Genomic DNA, 20,410 nt, shown 5'->3' with positions numbered 1-20,410 from the left:
TGGAACTAGATGGTCTTTAAGGTCCCTTCCAGGCCAAACCATTCTGTGATTGTATGATTTTCTGTTTCTCAGCGTCCATAGCTCTGCTTACAGGCAGCTAGGAAACGGTCTCAGAGCCATTGTGCCTTTACAGAATACAGATATAGGGCTACACATTTATTTCCATATATTCATGCAGTATGGAATGTTATAAATATTGTTACAAGTTTTGATATTTAAAAGTATTGAGAGCCTTTTGCATTTTTTCCAGTAGCTATCACAGTTTAGTGCTCAGTAGGATCAAACTTCAATATCTAAATCATGTCTTATTAAATCTTCTATGAAATGCCTGTGGGAATCTGGACAAATCACTTGCAAAAATAGCCCATTCCTCAGGTTTTATATAACTAATATAACGTTAAGCAATGTAAGACTATTTGCCAGGTACCCTGTACTGTGCCACAGTGATGATGATGATTCTGTGTTTTTTCTTTTTTCTTTTGAATTAACTTTATTTTTAAAAGATGTAATGTATTTGAGGCTGTTCCTTTAAAATTTGACTCTTGAAAGCAGAGATTTAAATAACTAAAGAAAGAATTTCTGTCCTTGTTGTAGAAAATTCCCTGTAGCACATACCATTTCAGTGCCTCTCCACTTCCCACTCCAGACCTTACTTTATTTATGCTGACGATTCCAGAATTTTTTAGGAATGTGTGATCTTTTGCATATACGCATGTTATTTATGACCATTGTGCAGTTTGCTAATGGCGTTTTTGTGGTTTAAAAGGAATGTGTTGTTTATTTAAAAGAATATTGTCATGTCCTGAGTGTGTTTTTTCATTTAAAATGCTTATACATTTTCTTTTTTTCCTCCTTCTCAGTTTTGCTTTACAAAGCAAGTTTCTTCAGAAGAGGAAGAAGGGATTTCATGTCCAGAGGGCGTATGTCGACTCTCAGATCACATCGAGAGCCACTGGTTAGTTGTCCTCAGGTTCTTTATCAGAACGTGCCATCGGACAGCTGGACACTCCTCCTGACTGCCACCTACTGCAGAAGGGGATCTGGCTGGTTCCTGCCCTGCTTGGGGACCTGTCTGCGTGTGCTTCCATTTGCCAGTTGAAAGTTGTTTCTTCGCAAGTGTACTAAGAAAATGCAAGCTTGAGGTGCGCTTCCAGGGAAGCAAATGATTTCTGCCAGCCATGTCACTACCTGAGTGGGTTTCCCGACCCTCTGACTCTGCGGGCCTTTGTTAGTAGTCACGCTGGGAGCTGTTGACCTACAACGTTGATGTTGAGCGTGCTGTGTTTTAAGGTTTTGAGGAAAATGCAGAGACGACATAGCAGCAACACTGACAGCGTTCCTCCCGAAAGGTAAATCTTTTTTCTCTCCAGAGGGGAATGTTCTGATGTGTGTGGTATGTTATAAATGAAAGCTCAACACTGAGAAGGGCATATACTTCCTGTGCGTGTTGTGTGGCCAGGCTTTCTGCTCGAGTTTAGGGAGTTCAGAGGCAGATTTACTTTCCTGCTCCATGCCAGTTGTTGACTGCTACAAACTACAGTGTTTCAGGTTTCAGGATCCAGTATGGCACGTAGGGAGACAGTTGGCTTAGTGTAGGCGGAACATTTTGGAGCTCTAGCAGAGATTTATGGCACAGGCCCATGAGGATCCTGAGCACTATCAATCTGAAAGGATCGATCTGTATGAAGAGAGGCGATTTGTACTTCTGTTATCAAGGTGTTTGAAAAGTATGCTGGTCTGAAGCTCCCAACTACTATGACTCGGTACTTTATAAAGATTTTGGATGATCCTTTACATCATCCCAGACTCTGTATCTGGCTTCTTGTATGTGAAATATATAGAAGTAGAATACCTCTAATTCATTTCTGTAATTATAACATCAGCAAGGGAGGCTTGCCGCTGTTGTTGTTCTGGTTCTAAATATTCCCTTGTGCTTTCCTAGGGTTAGAGCTTGACTTTTTTTTTTTTTTTTTTCCTAAAGAAGAAACTAATCTAATTACTCTGAGACAAAGATGGAACTAACGAATTTCATTGCTCTGGCTGAGCTGAGGTTGTCAGTGAAAGATTGTGATCACAAGCAGTCACTAGGTATTCCTTAGTGGTTTTGCTGGTAGAGGTGAAGCTTGATGTCATGACCACTTCTGGCATGTACCATCCTTAATTGCAGGGGAAAAGAAAGCCATTTTCAACATTTTCTGCATGATGCTGCCCAAGCCTCAGCACAGTCTGTGAGTTTTATATCAGCAGGTAAGCTGATATAAAGAGAGGCATGTAAGATGTTGTATGGGCCCTCTCATCTGGAGTGCAGAGTGTACAGACTTGTAAGGCACTTCAGCATCTCTTTGAATGATTACAGTATATTCAGGATAGGTGTCAAAAGGTAAGCAGAGTAATGCCAGCTGGCTTTTAGAAAGGCTTCTGGTTTTTAACAGGGTGAATACGCATTGTCAGTAACATAGGCTGAAGATTTTCTAACTGTAGAATGTAATGCTTCTGCCACTGGTCTTTAGTTAACTTCAGCCGACGCAGAATTTCATCCTTGTTTATTTGTTTTTAAATATGTCCCTGAATATTTCCTTCCTGGTGAAAGTATAGTCATGTATCCTGGAAGTATTGTTCCAAACAATACTCGTGTCTTTAACTGTAACACTGCATTCCACCCGATTTGTTTGTTATGTTCCCAGATGTAAGTACTGTCACATGATGTCCCTCTCTTGTGTATACATCCCTGAATTTTAATGTTAGGGGTAAAGTCCCAGGTCTGGTTGGTGAATATTTTGAACCAAAAAAGTGTTGTACAGTATCTTGTTGACTTGATTCCTTGCTGGAGCCTGTGGAGAGGCATTGGGAATGGGGTGTAGCTATAAAAAACCTTATTAGAGGTTTACTTAGTGGGAAGGCATGCCCAGAGAGGCTTGAAGCTGCCTCCAGAGTGAGGTGAGCTTCTCTCACAAGGCAGTGCTCTGTGCCCTGTAAGATGCCTGGGGGGGGCTTTTAAACCCATGGGGGAGAGAGTGTTAAGGGCCCTGTATGTGCCTGCATGTGCTGTCTCAGCTTGTGACCACTATTTCTAAAGTTAGAGATCTCCAAGGATTAAAATCAGGAGAGACCAAAGCTCTGCAGCATGCTGTATTTGTGGGCTTTGCCTCTTGCTGAGCTTTACTTGTTCTTTACTCTCCTTTTGGAAGTTAGAGATGTATTAGCTGTCCACCAGGCATTTGCTGCCTAGTGATTGTTCCACCTGTTACCCATATTGGTCCCTGGCAGCTAAACTTTCCGTGTATTCATTTCAGTACCACAGTCCTGAGTTCAGGTGAAGAAGGCCTGCTTTCTTTTGGTGTTAGATTGAAGATATTTAAGGCTTTCTTTTTGGAATCTGGCTGTAATCTAACAAGTTCAGGAAAGAATCTGTGCCGGATCTAATTCTGTCCAGAGCCCAGTAATTTGGGTACATCCATGTCCAATTTGCTGAGAATATAAAAAACCCCAATTTCTCCTGACCCATTTAAAATATTTGTGGCATCAATGACACACAACCAGCTCTCAGTGCTTCTTTCCCCTGTTGACTGCCTCTTGTTGTGTATTCGTCAGTAGGAAAGTAGTGCTCATCCCTAAATAAAGACAGATTTTGGGGGCAGGTCATTTCATTGAGTTAGCTTGATTAATTTTTTTATATATAATGTGATTTTTCTTGGTTGTGCTGTGTAAAGTTGCATGGGGTTTTGTATGTTTTTCTTTAAATAATAAAATGATTATAGAAGATGATAAATTTGGCATCAGATGTGTTATTTCTTTGGTTCCTCCAAAAGTAAAGGGAGTGTTTGGGAACTCTGTTCCTCAGATGAGGGAACTGGTGCATTTTGATCAGTTCTTTAGAAATACTCTGATCTTATCTTGAGAGTCTGATACTGGCCCCTAGTTCAGCAGCTGAGACTTTCCAACAGCAAACAGAGGGAAAAGCATCTGTTGTTAGGTGACCTACGTATTGTGATAGTGTGTGAGGAACTCTTAAATGACAACAGTCAGGATTGGGCTAAAAGACTGAGCAATTCTATGGCACTCATTTTTCTTTCATCACTTATCTCTAATCTCTGTCCACTGCAGAAACCGGAGCCAGACAGTCAGTTCTGAAACCAGCGTGGATGAAAGTGGAGTTTTTGAAAGTCTGAAGGCTGAAGCTTCCTCCCCACAGCAGCTGTTCTCAGGCCTGGCAGGTATCCCCTCGGGCACCATCACAGCCACGCCGTTCCAGTTTCCAGCAGGAGGCGGGGAAGTATTCATTCAGATGCCAGCCCCAAGGGAGGAAGGGGCCAGTCGCACCGAAGGAGCCCCATTTCACCACCGGCAGTCGTCCCATCATTTCCACCACGGCCATCACCGGGGTTCATCTCTGCTGCACATGGCCGGAGGCGACCGCCATGGGCATGCTGAGGAAGGCAGTGATGAGCAGGCTGGGACTCCAGCCCCGGCTCTCTCAGAGCTAAAAGCTGTGATCGGTTGGCTGCAGAAGGGACTTCCCTTCATCTTGATCCTCCTGGCTAAAGTTTGTTTCCAGCATAAGCTCGGTAAGCATCTGTCCTTTCTGGATTGCAAGTGTATTAGAGGGTGGTTAGGAAGCTTTATCATGATGTAGTGTCATATATTTATCCACGTGACAGTGTCTAGAGGTAGTCTAGCATGAAGGGGACATACTCAAATGCATGGGATGATGCATTTGATAAATTCACCCTGCTTTCAGGCTGTTTTCATCTGTGTCAGTCCTGTCTGTTTCCTGTCCTGAGCTGCGGGAGTTCTGTGTCTTTTCCTAATCCCTCCCTGACATTCCTGTAGGGGCTGGGGGTGTTACCAAGGTTTCTCACTCAGACCTCTCTCTGGGAGAGATGGGGAGAGCTTACGTGAGTGACTAGCAACGCCTCCTGTGTAGCACAGAAGGGTTCAGAGGGATGAGTACTTGTATAGCTGGAAAGATGGCAGTTGTGAAATGACACCAAACAGCATCAGCAGTAACATCTAACAGTTGGTCTTTGGAATTCCCTAAAGAATATGTCTATCCAGGTTTCTTTAATGGTACCTGAGTATTTCAGCTCCTCAGTGGTCATGTAAAATCTATTAATCTAATCTTCCTCTTACTATGAAATTGTACGTGTGGCATGTCTGAGGATCCTTACTCATTTTGGGAGTAGCATGCTGAGATTATTACCCCAGGGAAGCCAGGGATTCAAGAAGTGCTTGAATTTAGTCCACTTACTGTTCTGCCAGTATTCCCAAAACCAGGTATTGATTCATGTCTGCAACATTTTGCTCTTTGGACCTGGTAACTTAATTTTCATTTAGCTTGAATTTGAACTTTATATTAGAGTGCAGACTGCTCTGTTTTAGTCACCTATATATTTTAATTCCAAATGCATCCAGAATATCGCCCAGGAATTTTTTTTTTCCAAGCTTGAGATGCTGACAGCAAATGCCTTAGGACTGAAGACCCTCCTGCCCAGCCTTCCCTGCTTTGACAGTGTCTCTCCCTGCAGGGATTGCCGTGTGCATTGGCATGGCCAGCACGTTCGCATACGCCAACTCAACCCTCCGAGAGCAGGTCGCTCTGAAGGTGAGAACAGCATCTTCCTCTCTTGTGTTCCCAAGTAACACTGCTCTTTGTAGACAAACCAATGTCTGTGTTGATCCTTCTTCTGCAACCTAGGAAGGAATGCCATTATAAGGATACGGTTCTGTAAGAGTGCTGTGCCGTACTCCTCACTTCCTCTTCCTTCTTCTCCCCACTGATGCTTTTCCACAGTTTCCATCCTGCTCCTTGTGAAAGTATGACATAATAAAACGACGAGAGGAGGCGTCAGGGATGCTGTAATCTGCTTCTGGCTCTGCCACTGCCGGGCACTGCACCATCAAGCACTTCTCTGCGCCTTAGTTTCCCTTTATGTACAGCAGAGCTGCTGAAACCTATTTCAGTAGTTAATGGTGAAATTTAATTTACTAGCAACTAGATAATATTTTAAATGTTCAGCTGAAGGATTTTGTAGCTGTATTACTTGTTAGTATCTTTATAAAGCACTGTTGATAATATGCTTTAGACTATAAAGAAACCAGCAGATCTTCTCAGTGTCAGCAGAATACTTCAACAGCACTAAAAGCACAAGACTAGAATTGCTTTTTTGTAAATATTACAGGGGTGATGCAATTTTATACTTATACCTTGTGGAATAAATGTGATACAGTGCTGAATGAACAGATAAATAGAACAGTCATGTCACAGATTGTTGTTGCCTTGCACCTTGCACCTCTGTCTTTCCAGCAGTGTGTCCCTTAATCTGCCTGCTTTAAATCTCAACCTAACATCCCTGGCAGTTGAATGGCTACAAGAGCTATTTTCTTAATAAATCAGCTCACAAGAAAAATGCTGGCTTTTTTCCTCCCAGGCGTAAAATTTACTCTCTAGAACTACACTGGGCCAAGACCAAGGGCAAGATCTTCTGCCATCCAGTTTCCATCTATAATAATCCATGGCTTTTGACATGCACAATTTCCGTTTCTATTGACCTTTAATTATTTCTTCAATCAAAAATGCATGTTCTAGGACCTCCATGCATTCAGATAACACTCATATGTGCTGCATGCAGTGGTGGGTTATGTTCCATTTGATTTAGCTAAGCCTTGCTCTAAGTGACTTTGGATCTATTTGTAAAACACCCTTTTGATGAAGTGTCATTCCAAACAGGTGACAACTCAGAATTACAGTACAGTGTATGGAACTGACTTTTTTTTTAATCTGCCTGTCAAACTGCTTTTTAAATATCAGGAAAATTTAGATGTCCCAAGAAGGATCCCAGCTTTGAAAATTGTGTTCTGCAAGTAAGGCTGTCATTCTCACCAGTGTATTTCAATTAATTTCTCTAAAGTTGCTTTATTTAAGAAGGTTATGTGAGTGAGAGCCATTTCTGCTTGTGTTTATACAAGTCTTTACCTAGCAGCCTACTTCTGAGTCTTAGTCCTATGTAAATAAACTAATTACTGAACACTTAGCTGCATATTTGTGTCCCCTGGGTTGATTTTGCATTTTTTTCAGCTGTTGAAGGCTCAGTGCAACCCCTGAGACTTTGAATTTATCTTTGCTTCTTTTTCTTGCTCAGGAGAAGCGATCAGTGTTGGTTGTCTTCTGGATCCTGGCCTTTCTCACCGGGAACACCTTGTACCTGCTGTACACGTTCAGCTCTCAGCAGCTGTACAACAGGTGGGCAAAATTTACACTGTACATGGTGGAAGCAGGTGATAATTGCCAGGGAGGAAAGGAGGGAAGCCCACTTTTCCCCTTCTGAGAGGAAGTGTGTTTACTTAAGGTATCTGCTGTCTTTGTTACATCTTTGTAATACCTTTCAGTGGAGGAAAAGAATGTGTGCATTGCTTCTACCAGTGGACTATGCTCCTGTCAATAAATGACAAAACCAGGGTCTAAATGGACCAGGGTGTGATGTTATACCATGAGGTTGCTGCTTGAAACAGGTGCACTTGCAGTTTTCTTATGTATTGAAGCAGGGTGGATACTTTTTTTTATAGTGGGACTTCTCCATTTTGACCTCCGTGACTGAACATGAAGAGCAGATGTTGGAAGCAAATAAGAAATTGATCCACTGATTTTCTTCTTCCTGTAATGTTTTCTTTTCTCCCCAGTATATCAAGCTTTGAGATAACTGGAGATGAAATAGCCGTGTTTTACTTCAGTGTCCTCAGGGCTTGGAGGCATTTGGATCTGGGGCAGTTAAGGTAGTCCCTGCTTTCAGATTCTGACTAAAGCAGTTCTCAAATACAGAAAAGTTAGTACACATGGATTTGGTTCAGTACTATCCCTGCTTGTTATAAGGCAGAGATTAAAGGACAGATAGGAAACAAAGAACAGAACTTAAACAAGGGGATGTTAGTAGAATAAATCGGAAGAAATGGAGCAATATCAAACCTACTTACTTGGGAAAGTAGTTTTGATATTAGTAGCCAAAACCGTATGACTTACTTCCCAATGAAAATTTTATTTCTCCCACTGAAGGGAACGTAAAACTTCAGACTGAAAACACAATGTTGGCTAGATGGCTCTTGGGTATGTTTTTTCTGTCATTTATTTCATTGCTTCCCTGCTTCTTCCCACCAATACTGACAGTGGAAGTGTCAAGGTCTGCTCACAACGCTGGTGTCCTTTGGAATTGCCCCGATGTATTTGGGTTTGAACATTGGAAAGTTGTGTATGTAAACACTTCTAGAAAGGGGGAAGAGATGAGAAGGCTTGTATGCCTGGGTCCGAAGAAGCAGTGCAAGCCTTGGGGTACTCTGTGTAGGGCTGGTGGGAGGGAGTGGGAGAAAAGGAACAGGTATGGCAGAAAGGTGTGAAAGCACTGAGAAGAAGTTAGCACCAGAGGGAAACAGTGTGTCCCTAAGAAGGTGGCTAAGGTTAAAAGCATGAATAGGACTGGTTTAAAATAAAGGATAGATCATCTAAAATAAAAGGGTTTCAGCAAATTGGGGCCATCCTACATGCTGTTTAGGGCATGGTTTACTAACAGTGAACAGCCTGGGCAACAGCTTCACTGCACAGCCCTATTCCTGTGAGTGCTGTAGTGGTGCCTGCTGCATCAAGCTTTGGGGGGACCTGTGACTATTCATGAGTCAGACCTGTGTAATTAGAAATAGCTGCTTTGGTTTTGTTTCTTTCTGGCTTTTTTTTTTTTTTTAACTGGAAATCTTCCATTTCCTGATTTTTTTTTTTTTTTTGGCTTGTTTCTAGTGCATGAATAGTAGTAAAGTCTCTGATTCTGTTTCTGTTTTTAGGGTGTAATTTTACCTGTTGTGCTGTGCCAGTGTTGTGAGTATTTTAAATTTATGTTCAGGCTTTTCATTCTGGGTTGGTTTTTCTTTTTTTGCCTTTTTTTTGTTTTGTTTTTTGTTAAGTTTTTCATTTTCTACTGTGAGGCTTTAGTCAGTAAATATCCTGAAGAGGAATCCTGGTTTTTCAGAGTAGGGTCTAGTCCTCATCGCTGCTCAGGTCAGCTCCTGCCCATTGCTATGTGAAGCTCTGCTGTCGTAGACTCCCCTTCTTTACAGAGCAAAGGTTCATCCCAGTCAATACCATATGTAAGGAACACTAGACCTTCTTGGATCTTTAGTCCAGGTAAGAGTTGCTAATTAACATAGCCCAGCTGTTGGTTTGCTTCAGACAGAGGCAAGCCACTGTGTGAGCATGCCACACCTCAAGTTCTGACCTTCCTGTCCCAGTACAGCGCAGCCTTTGTCACCAGCTCATTTCACACACACGAGTAGCATTAGAGACTGTGCCTGTGCAGTAGTTCTGCCTGTGGCCTCAGAGGAGCAAGGCGTAGCAGTCTTGACTTGGCCATGACTCCTCCAAGGAATCATGACTGCTGATGACTTGGACTTGCAAGACTGAGCTTTCACAGTCAGATCTGACAGGCCAAGCCTGTGGACTAAAGGTCTTGTCATTATACCAAAGGCTCTTTCGTGGCGTGGTTGTGATGGAGATTGCAGTCTTCCAAAACAGATTTCTTACATCTTTGGGTCCTGTTTTCTGTTAGTGGGCAAACCTGCTGACCTCAGTGGAAATGGGCAAGAACAGACAAAGTCAAGAGGCCCAGAGGAACCACGGGACTAATTTGCATGTCTTATCCTATTGCCCTTGAGAGCTTCACTGAAGTTCAGCGAAGTTTCTAGGCGTTCTCCAGCCAGCAGTGAATACAGCTGGTATCAAGCAGCTTAAGTGAGGCTCTTCTCATTGGTATTTGAGCCTTGTTGTCATACCTTTCAGCCTTATATTTCTGAAACCCAACCTTGAGAGGCTGGACTTCTTCGACCTGATGTGGATCGTGGGGATCGCAGACTTTGTACTGAAGTACCTCACCATAGCATTGAAATGCCTGGTTGTTGCCCTGCCTAAGATCATCCTAGCTGTCAAGTCAAAGGTAAGAGTCTTTTCTTCTTGATATACTGATGTTTGTCTTTGATAATCTGATGCTTTTACAACATGTTTACATCATGAAATGTGGGTAGAAGAATAAAAATAATAAAATCTCTGATAACAGAACAGAAAGTCATCTGGATAACGAGTTTTGCATTTTGAGCCATCGCGGACTTGAGCAAGGGTTTGGTAATGCCAACAAGTAATTAAAGTCCAGAGAGAGAGAGGGGTAAGCATTGCTGGAGAAGGACTAGATAGTAGCGATAACTTTTCTGCTTGACTTTGTTCTAAATCTTGTTTTCTGACTAATCTCTGTAATGAGATATTCCTGAAGCACAAATCTCTTCATTTAATGGAAAGAAATTGCAGCACTTGGGTCAAAAGAAGTAAGTGTTAAATCGAAGCTACTGATGCTACAAAAGATAGTGCCAGTTCTAAGCATGGCTGAAGAAATATTTTAACTAAATGGTTAACATACTTAAATGTTTATAAAATCATATGTAGATGAGGCCTAACTTTTGAAACTTTGTCACTGTTTCTCTTGAAATACCTTTTCATATTTTTTCACTCTTACAGATCTGTCATGCTGGCCCTTCTCTACTTAGTAGTGTCAACATTTCAGTGGCAAACGTAGCAGTGTGTATTATTTGCATTTGGTAAAGAAACTTCCTGGCAGCTCTTGGGGTGAAAGGCACTATATAGATGCAAGATATTATCATTAATCGCTGAAAGTCTCAGGCAGGGCACTTAAGGGGATATCTAAACTGGGAATAGTTTTGCTTACAAATGACATGGGTGGCAGGGGAGTTGAGCAGTTTGTTCCTGCACAGCAGGGCTATTTGAGATGGTTATTAATTTATTTCTGGCAATTGTCCAGCTCTTTTTTTCCTTCTTCTTCTATTATTATTATTTTATTTTAGGAGATTAATGTGCTAGGTCAGAGCATAATCCAGCCTGGGGAGGGAGGGAAAAGTGATGTGAATAGTCTTCCCAAGATAAATTGCAGTGTTGGAAAAGGTTCACAGCCTTTGCTTGCTTGTCTGAGCGCTATCCCAAGTACTCATTAATCCTTGTCGGGAGAGAAGAAAGAGAAGGGGTCTTTATTTGCAGCTACAGTGGGAGGCTGGTAAGATCACATCTGTCAAGGGCCTATAATGACTCAGAGCACAGATGCTTCGTTTTTAATACCTTTTTCTGGATAGCAATATTTCTCACTTTTTTTAAGTCCCTTTTTGTCTTAGAATGTTGTTGATGGTCTTGCTGTCCCTTGACATCTGAAACTGCTGTTACCTACCACTATGGATCTGGATTTGTTTTTATCCCACTGCACACTGCATCCATCAAGCCAACCAGGATAAGATGTGGTGTAACAAATTAAGCCAGATCAAACTGGGATGGGAGAGCTCCAAGAGAACCCCAGGATGCCATAGAAATTGTAATTGGTAAGCACATAGTTGAGCCTGATGACCCAGCTGGCTTCTACACGCCAGATCGCTGGTACACACCTGATTTTTCAGATGAGTTTTTTTACATGTAAGCTTTTCTTAAGTTAGAGCAGTTCTGTTGCATTTTAGGCACATTAACTCTGACCAAATTCTTGCCAAGTTATTTGCTACCTTAGTACTTGCCAGATATTCAGTTATTTTGTTTCTCCCTCTATGCTCGTAGTAGCGTCTCTGCTCGAAGCCTAGCCTGCAGCATATGAACTTCTGGATGGCTGTTACTTAGAGGTGGCGCGTGGCAAACTGCTGGAGAAATATAAATGTAATTCACAGAGTAGAGCTAGAAGATTTTTTCAAGATGTATACATACTGAGAACTTTTCTGCTGATAGAAGTAGCCAGAGCAGCAGCCTCTAGGTCCCCATAATACAGGGCCTGAGGTGGAGGTTGCTGCACTGTCAGGGATAGGGTTCAGCACAGCTGTTGTTGGGATAGAGGTGTTTAATCCTGAGCTTTCTTGCAGTACCTTCTTGCTGGCAGTCAGTAACAGATGATAAAACTTGCCCATGGATGGGATATCAGGGACATTCATCATTCTGCACTCAACCTCTGAGCAGGCTCTTCAAGTTTTCCTCATTTTGGAAGTTCAAAGGCACTTCCAAAGCTCCTCTGGCTTTTCATGCTGCTCCTTGAGATTCTAGTCTTCTCTGAATACTGTGCAGCTTTCACTGATGCTTGCATAGCTTTTCTAGTACAAGGCATCTCCTCTGAACATCCTTTTAAGTCTTCCTCTCCATATCCATTGTGACTGGAGCAAGATCAGATTCCTTTCTTTTTCTTTCACACATCAAAGTCTTCACATCTCTTCTGGTCTCCCTTCAGTCTGCCCTGTCTTCCAGACTGTTTCTCCAGTCTGCAAGATGCATTTGGATTATAGTCTTTCCTTCCAGTGTGTTTACAGCCTTTCCCAGTTTAGTGTCAACTGCACATTTGATAAACCTACTCTGTTCCATCAAGATCATTAATGAACATAGCAATTAGTACTAAACTCTGCTTGCCTCAGTTAGGCGCATCTTTACATTTTAACAGTGAACACATGAAAAATTTAGGCTAGAGAACTCAGTTCTCCTAGTCTAAAGGACCTGGGTCATGTATTCCTGGTATGGCCTCATCACAGGAAGGACAACATTTGGTTTAAGATGACAAGAACCTTCTTGGATTTATAGCATCTATTTATGCTTTAACTGAGAAAAGGCAAACTGAAATTAAAAGACAAAAAAGTTGGTCTCTGCAGTCAGAATACAGAGTTGTAAACATGATAATGAGCGTTTGAAATGTGAAGCATGACGACTGCTATATTATCAGGCTACAACTAGCCAGGGTTCTCCAAGCTTGAATAACTCAGAAATGGAGTATCTCCACAAGCAACTCCTCCAAAGAATGAGGGATGATTGGAAATTTGGCAAAATAATCCCAATTGTCCCAGGTTCCAAACCAGCCCGGAAAACAGAGGTGCCAAGAGAGGCTGCGAGTCAACAATCAGGCTGAAAGGCAGGGGAAGAAGAGCTTTAGGAGAGAAAAGCAGAAAAAGGAAGGTAACCCCAGCAGACTTCAGTCTCCCATCTCTTCAGTCAGAGTTTGTGGGAGAAGGAGCGTACCTGTGGCTAAAGACATCTGTTCCTCCCCCAGGAGCTGTGATGGACGTGTCAAGCTGAGTACAAGTTTTAATAGCAGCTGGGCTCATAATTTCTTTGGAAGGGGGGCTTGGCTCCCTCCCTGCATGCTGAAGGCTCTCCATTAAAAAAGGCAAATAAGATCATTTGGTTCAATATAAAATGAATTAAAGTAAATTAAACTGCAGGAGCCATGTGGCCTGCAGAAGCCTCCATTGTTGTACACACATAAATGGCAGCTTTTCATTTTCACTGCTAAGGAATGACAGCTTGAGGGGGGTGGAATTAAAAACAAGGAAATAAATAATAAAAAGACACAGTTGCCAAAGATTTCGTTTAGGAAATCCCAGGTGTCTGCAAGTCTCCCATCCCCTCCTCATGTTGTCAGCAATCTAAGCTGATATCCTGGGGTGAAGCGTGGAGGGGAGGGGGGAAGAAAGAAAAACAGACCAAAAGAACCAGTATCCCAGGTTCTTTTAGGTGTATATATATATATGTCTGTCTCTACAGGGGGAAAGATACCAAGGACACGCTTTTTTCCATGGTCCTAATGGCTGGGATATAAGAAAGGTCCTAAGAAAGAATTTTCTTTGCGTGCTCAACACAGATGTTCAGCCAAGTTATGAGGGACTGCATTTCCAGAGGATTGAAAATCCAAAAGGATTTTCACTAATATTTGTTTGTTGAAAACACAACATGAGATTACTGTGAATAAATATTTGTCAGTTTTGTTTGAAAGCCGGATCTAGACATTGCAAATGAGGGGGTTTATGGCAAAACTGGTGTTACTGATGTGAAGTTTTTTCTTTATGCTGTTCAGATGGTGCCAGTGGCGGGTGTACAAATACTGGTTCGCACTAGCACTGTGGACTCCTCACTGCATCTCTGAAAATATTTGATTGGGGGAGTTTTTTGGTGTTTTTTCTTTTTTTGAAGTACCATCTCATCAAATCTGGTTGGAGAAAACTTGGCCTGCATGCCACAGCCATTCTTTACAGTTTTGCACTTGGACGTTGGACAAGATCCCTTTTCCAGGTGCATACTGTGTTTCCTAGCATAGCTGGTTACAGCTCTGCCATGTAAACTGGCACACTGAGCTTTCTGTATTCCTTCTGGAGCTGCACCTTGGACATGAAAGAAATATCAGAATGTCTTTTGCTCAAAGTAGGGTGATTTGGATCATTCAGCTGAAGCGAACCGCCTTAAGGCAATGTATTACAGGGGCAGCTGATCTGTGATAACTGTGTATTCTGTGAGTCAGAAGCTAGCCAGGATTGATTTTGAGTAGCCCCAGTGCTCTTCCATGTTTGATGGAGCACAAGCATGTCCACAGTTACTTTGGTTATCACGTCGCCACCTATTTCCCTGTGCACAGCCATGTGTAATTAAACAGTTATTGTAAGGAAAATAAGCACTTACCTTATAATGATTACAATTGTTCTGCAGCCTGCCTCCTTCTCATGTCAGAGCTCAGCTCCATGGGATACCATGGTCCAAACTGACCCTTCTTCCATCACGTGAGTAGTTGCACAAGTGACTTGCATGCCTAGGATTTTTATGCTCCTTGAGCAACAAGCTCTTCTTGTACTAGGCATACACACAGAACAACTTGTGACAGAACGAAATCCATCCTTCTGCATGGGAGGAAGAGAGCAAGCTGGAGCAGTTTGCTGCTGCCAAGGCACTTTCTGCAGGCCCCAGCCTCTTCCAGAAGGCTCACATTAGGAGACAAGGTGCCAGAGGGAAGTTGTGTTAATTGTGATGGTGATGGCAGCAGCCTTCTAATGTCCCTGCAGCCTCTCTGTCATCATAGGGCCAGATATTTATCAATCTTTTATCTTGAAGTTTGTGTACATCTTTCATCCTGAGAAAAACAAGGTCTCGGAGCATTTGAGCCCCCTAGATGCTGATCAAAAAATACAGAAGCATTGAAACAAGCACTGGGAGAAGGCACATAGATGTGTTACAAAAAATATCCATATAAAGATTTTCCTGTTCTTTTTCTGTGCAGTATGCAAGTTAATCTTCTCTAAGAGTGTGGCTGAAGTGGTGTTTCCAGCTACGTGACAGCCTGTCTTCTCGTTACCCCCTCCTTTATGATCCTGGATGCTATTTGAGGGAACTCACTCAGAAATAGATTCACCCTTCTTGGGACAACGGTCTGAGGTTTGATCCTCTGCAGCCACAGGAACTACCTGATGGTCCTGTGAAGACTTTTCCCTACTGGGACACATCTGTCCCAGGCTGCAGAATCGCAAGTGTGGGATTTATTATGTATGAAAGAAAAGCATAAGAATAGGTACTGAGGAATGGGGAGTCCTTTCTGTCCCACTCCCTAGCACACTTTGAAAGCCACTGCTAATAAACTTTTTAAAGGAGTCATTGCTCTTAGGTGCCTTCCAAGTTTAACTTTCCAGTTTAAGATACCCACGATGTGACTTTCAGAAGTGCTTTGCACTAATTAAAACTCTCATTTTCCCCTCTAGTCCCACCTTGGAATTACTCCTCATTAGAACACATGGATTTTCACCAGCATCCTGTGCCACAATCCAGTTTACTGCTCCTACCCAACACTTCCTTATACTGGCACTATGACCTGAAATCTCATCAGAGCCTGCTCTCCTCTGATCCAAATTGCCAGCAGGTCTCAAAAGTGGTTTTTTTTCTAGCATCTTCCTGTTTCAGAATATGTCCTAATGCTGCTGGCAGCAGAACAAGTGAGACTTGGATCTTCCCTGAGTGCTAATCACAACTTACAGTTGCCTCATTGCAACTTCTCTCACTTCTCTTACATCCCATTTTAATTCCGCCGTGTAAAACCTTAGCGTGCCTGTTTCCTTCTGTGGAGACACACACGCACGCTTATGCGAAGCCTTATGTCAGAAGAGACTGCAAAGTCAGTGCCCAGTTAGGATACGTGGGAGTTCGCGTTGCTTCGGCAGCGTAGTTTGCCCCCTTTGGGGGGTGTGTGTATATATTATGATTCAATTTAATTATGTGATTCCATGTTATTTTTCTGTAAGCCTCCTTCCATCCATCACCAGTGTGTGCTGTGCCCCACAGATGAAGCAGTGTGAGGTATTGAAAGAAGCTGTTGTAGAAACTGGAAAGTGCTTAGGGAACAGAGAGACCATTGGAAGAAGAATGTTCTACCAGTTAAAGTTGAATGCTACACTGGAGAATTAAATTCCATCCTTTTCTTTGCCAAATAATTCCTGTGTGATTCTAAAAAAGCCATGTGCAGCTGCAAACTGAAGTCAGTGGGTTAGCTTTTACTGGTAATGTGATCTGTAAAATTAAGTGCTTTGTAAAAAGTCTAATCTCAGACATCTCAGCTTGGACACCAGAAGAACCTTTCCTTAACCTTAGTCTTTTTGTATCTAAAGGTTTCATTTAGAAAATGCAGAGAATGGTCCCTTATGTCATCCAAAAATGTGAAAATAAAGGGATTTTAAAAAATCTTTTACTGTAGTGGTGATGTCATAAAAAGGCTGAAGAAATTTGAGTAATTTGCTACTCTGAGCAGAGCTCAAACAGCATGAAGCGATAGGATGCAGATCTGCCATCCAGTAATGAGGATGTAACAATAGTTGAAGTCACATGCTTAATGAGTACCGCTCACCCTGTGAAAAAATAGCATGTGTTCACACCATTACAGCCTGTGTAATGCTGCACGTACAGAAGGAAAATAGCAAGTGTATGAAAATCCTCAATTCTGCTCTTCCAAAAGAAGTGCTTGGTTTAAAGTGTAAGAATGATCGGTGATGAAGGGGGAGAGGAAAATGGAGGGTTATACATGAGTAACCAACTTAGTTTTTAACAAAGCCTTCTGGAAAACAAAAAAAAAGGAGTAAAGGAGTCAGAATTTCACCCTGTGCTATCACAGGGCTCAGCAGCAGTTGCTATGATTAGGTCCACAGCATGGTCCTTTGCCACGTGCGCTGATGAAGTGTTTGATAACAGGCGTAGTAGGCTCTCCGCTTCTGCAGTAAGTGACCCTACAGAGGGTACTTCTTAGATTCCGGTCAGGCTGGACTCCAACCTGTTGCAAGGGCTTGAGAGGAGAGCAGAGATTGCTCTAGCCTCTGGCTCTACCCTAACCAGGAGCTGTCATTTCAGGTAATACCCTATTTAATCTCTGCAGTCCAGCAAGGTGATAGGCTTGCTCTGGAGGGCTGGCTCCTGCCCAGCCCAGCCTGCACCAGAGCTGGCTCACATGCTCACCAAAAATAGCTTTCACTGATCTTAAAGAGCTCTTCAGTCCCTGTAGTGTATTCAGAAGAGGATTCCCAGATTTACATGGATTTCAGAGGAGAAAATTTTATTTGTGCGTAATATAACACACAGTTCTTCCTAATGTCAATGAGAAATAACTGAAATACTTCATGTGAAGTTTTCAGACAAAATACAGCTTGAGACAAAGATTTCACTTTGAGTGCTTCGGCCTAGATAGCCAAGATCTAGCAAAGCTGAAAAGCAGAAGGCAGAAGGGTATACTGAGTGTGCTCACAAGTGATGGGTGCCATCTGCACTGAGTTACTGCTGTCAGAAGGCTGAATTTTGCTGCTGAAGTTGTAGGCAGCCACCCTTGTTTTCTAAGCTTCTGGGTCAGAAGGAAGACGCCCCGCTTCTGCTGCAGCCCGCTGTGGCTGATCTTCTAGGCACTTTTCCTCACGTAGAAGGGCTGGTGTGTTGCGCTTGGGTGCCTGACAAGCCTCACATTTCTGTAGTCATTTACTGTAGCACTAGTTTTCTAAATGATGCTCAGTTGTCCCTGTATGGCTTCCCTCCTCCTAGCTGTAATCACTCTCAGCTTCTCAACAGGCCTCTCCTAAATGGTCAAGTGGGTTGTGTGAAGGGCTGGATGGAGAGATTTAAACATAACTGCACTCTTGTGAGGGTGTTAAGAAGTATCTAACTGCTAAGAAATCCTGATACTCTGCAGTTACCATTGAAAACTGGAGATTTGCATTAGATAAAGGGTGGAGATTGTGGTTAAAAATTTGAAATCTGTCACTTGCTGCACGTCCAGCCGTGCTCTGCCACTTCCAGTTCCGCAGCCTGTCTGGACCTCTAGGAGTGTCTGTGTCCCATCTTTTCATATGCCTTGCTGTGGACTCGAGTGTTTTAGCTGGATGTAAAAGCTTCTGATGTAAAAGAATTTCAGTTTTGATGCCTCACATGCTGGGTGCACAAGTTTCATCTGATGCAATGAGAAAGTAAGAGGTGACCTGGCCCAGCCCAGCTGGCTAGGGAAGCAGAGCTAAATGAAAGGAGTGTGAGCCTGGAGGGAGAATGGGTCCGAGACAGTTTGCTGCCTTTTGCTTGCTGATAGCTTTCACCAGAGCTGGCTGAGGAGGGGGAGGCAGAGAGCCGCCTGTGCGGGGGGAAGGAAGTGACAGTGTAGTCATTAGCAGCCTGCAGCCCCCTGTCACAGGGGCTCCTGGAATAGAGGATGATTGTATTGAAGCAGGAGGCTGGATAGAGCCCTCCATTAATTTAATAAATTGCTTGCATTTAGGACCCCAGATTGGTGCTGTTACATTTTTGCTCTGTGATGCCACCTGGGATTAACAAGGAGGAGGGGATGGGGGGAAAGGAAGAAAGCAGCCCAGGTCCGTTAGCAACCGCTGGTGTGACCTCACTCCCTGTCCCAGGGGGGATATGAGATCATGAGAATGCCAGAGCTCTCTGAAGGATTCGATTTGTTCGGTACGGCAGGATGGCCTGCCGAGTGATCTCATCCCCGAGACCCTAGGGAAGGGCGCTAGCTGCTGCTAGCTGCATGGACTGCGGAGGACTTAATCCCCACTCCAAATCTCACCAATTAACGATTGACCTGTGATGACATCACTGATGACAAAGCTAACTGGGACAACACAGCAAAATTCCAGTGGAATTTCCCCTTCTCCATGATCTTATCAAATAAAAGTATTTTGATGTATCAAAACCAAATCTCTCAGCCCAGATAACATCACTGCAGATTAAGCATAGTTCTGGGCTCACAGCTTGCCCTGACCTAGTGCCCTGTCCCCAGTTGTCCCTTTCAGCAGTGCAGAACATAAACAGACCCTCATTAAGATTGCAAGAACCTAGACTAGGTAGCCTTATTTAGCCAGCTTCTTAGCGCTAGTCTCAGCTGCTTCAAAATAGAAATTACACAGTGAGAAAAGTCTATTTCAGCTGTTGCATCGTTGTAGTCAGCAGGAGGGAGTTCATGTTACCTTGCAGGTGTCCTTCAGGGAAGGAAAGCTGTCCAATTGGAATAGCAGGGACAGCTTTGGTGAAGGTTTGCAAGAATGTTGCCCATTCTTTGAGTCTCTTGCAAGAGAGAAGTGTTTCAACCAGCATGCTTCCCCGCTCCTACCCTTGTCTGCCTCAGGGTTCCCAGGAAGGTTTAGTGTCTCCAAGTTTAAAATGCCTTGAGGGTTTTTTCAGACCCAGTCTTTTCATCTGTGAGCTGTACAAGAGCCAGCACACACCTGAGTGAAAGGGGAAAGGTGCTGGCAAGTGGGTAATTAATTTCATTCTTTGAGATGATCTAGAAAGTTGTCAGGAAGACTGATGTCACCTTATATTTAAATCCTTGTACCTTCAGAAGGGGAATAAGGTCAAAGAGACCTACCTCGCATTCCTTTTCTCTTTAGTAATAGTTTCTACAGTTTACATCATATCAATCCCTGTCAGCCTTACCCGCTGCTGCCGGTGTCCCGTAGCGTTGTACAGGTACACAATAAGCTGTGTATCCGCAGCCTCCTCTGAAGGTTTAAGATTCAAAAACACAGGACAATAGCTGGGTAAGTGACAGAGCAAGAGGAACACTAAGGAACAATGGAGTGATGGTTAGCCTTTCTAGGCACTGAGTTCAGTGACTGGAAAGAAAGCTGCATCTCATGAATACCAGTCTTCATGCCATTTAACAAGTCTTATAATCTGTCATGATTTAACCCCAGCTGGCAGCTGAGCACCACACAGCCGCTCGCTCACTCTGTCCGGGTGTGATGGGGGAGAGAATCAGAAGGGTAAAAGTGAGAAAACTTGTGGGTTGAGACAGAGACAGTATAATAGGTGAAATAAAAGACAGACACACAAGCAGAGCGAAACACAGAATTTATTCCCCACTTCCCATCGCAGGCAGCTGTTCAGCCATCTCCAGGAAAGCAGGGGTCCGTCACACGTAACGGTGACTTAGGAAGACAAAAGCCATCACTCCAATTGTCTTCCCCTTCCTCCTTCTTCCCCCAGCTTTGTATGCTGAGCATGACATCACGTGGTCTGGAACATCCCTTTGGTCAGTTGGGGTCAGCTGTCCTGGCTGTGTCCCCTCCCAGC

The 20,410-nt window shown here is 43.2% G+C and overlaps 1 protein-coding gene across 1 annotated transcript in view; it reads left to right on the top strand.

Moving 5' to 3' along the window:
* The first annotated feature begins 1,266 nt into the window (after positions 1-1,266).
* The window catches only part of RNFT2 (ring finger protein, transmembrane 2), a 25,459-nt gene continuing 6,315 nt past the window's right edge, over positions 1,267-20,410 (top strand). The window contains exons 1-5 of the mRNA XM_010159222.1: positions 1,267-1,349; positions 4,105-4,565; positions 5,526-5,602; positions 7,140-7,240; positions 9,815-9,968. Of these exons, the coding sequence (XP_010157524.1) occupies positions 1,267-1,349; positions 4,105-4,565; positions 5,526-5,602; positions 7,140-7,240; positions 9,815-9,968 (876 nt within the window). The remainder of the gene's footprint in view (positions 1,350-4,104; positions 4,566-5,525; positions 5,603-7,139; positions 7,241-9,814; positions 9,969-20,410) is intronic.

This window comes from Eurypyga helias, unplaced genomic scaffold, assembly GCF_000690775.1.
Source record: "Eurypyga helias isolate BGI_N326 unplaced genomic scaffold, ASM69077v1 scaffold8009, whole genome shotgun sequence".
Taxonomy (NCBI): Eukaryota; Metazoa; Chordata; class Aves; order Eurypygiformes; family Eurypygidae; genus Eurypyga; species Eurypyga helias.
Note: the sequence above shows the minus strand (reverse complement) of the source record. Positions and strands in the feature narration are given on the sequence as shown.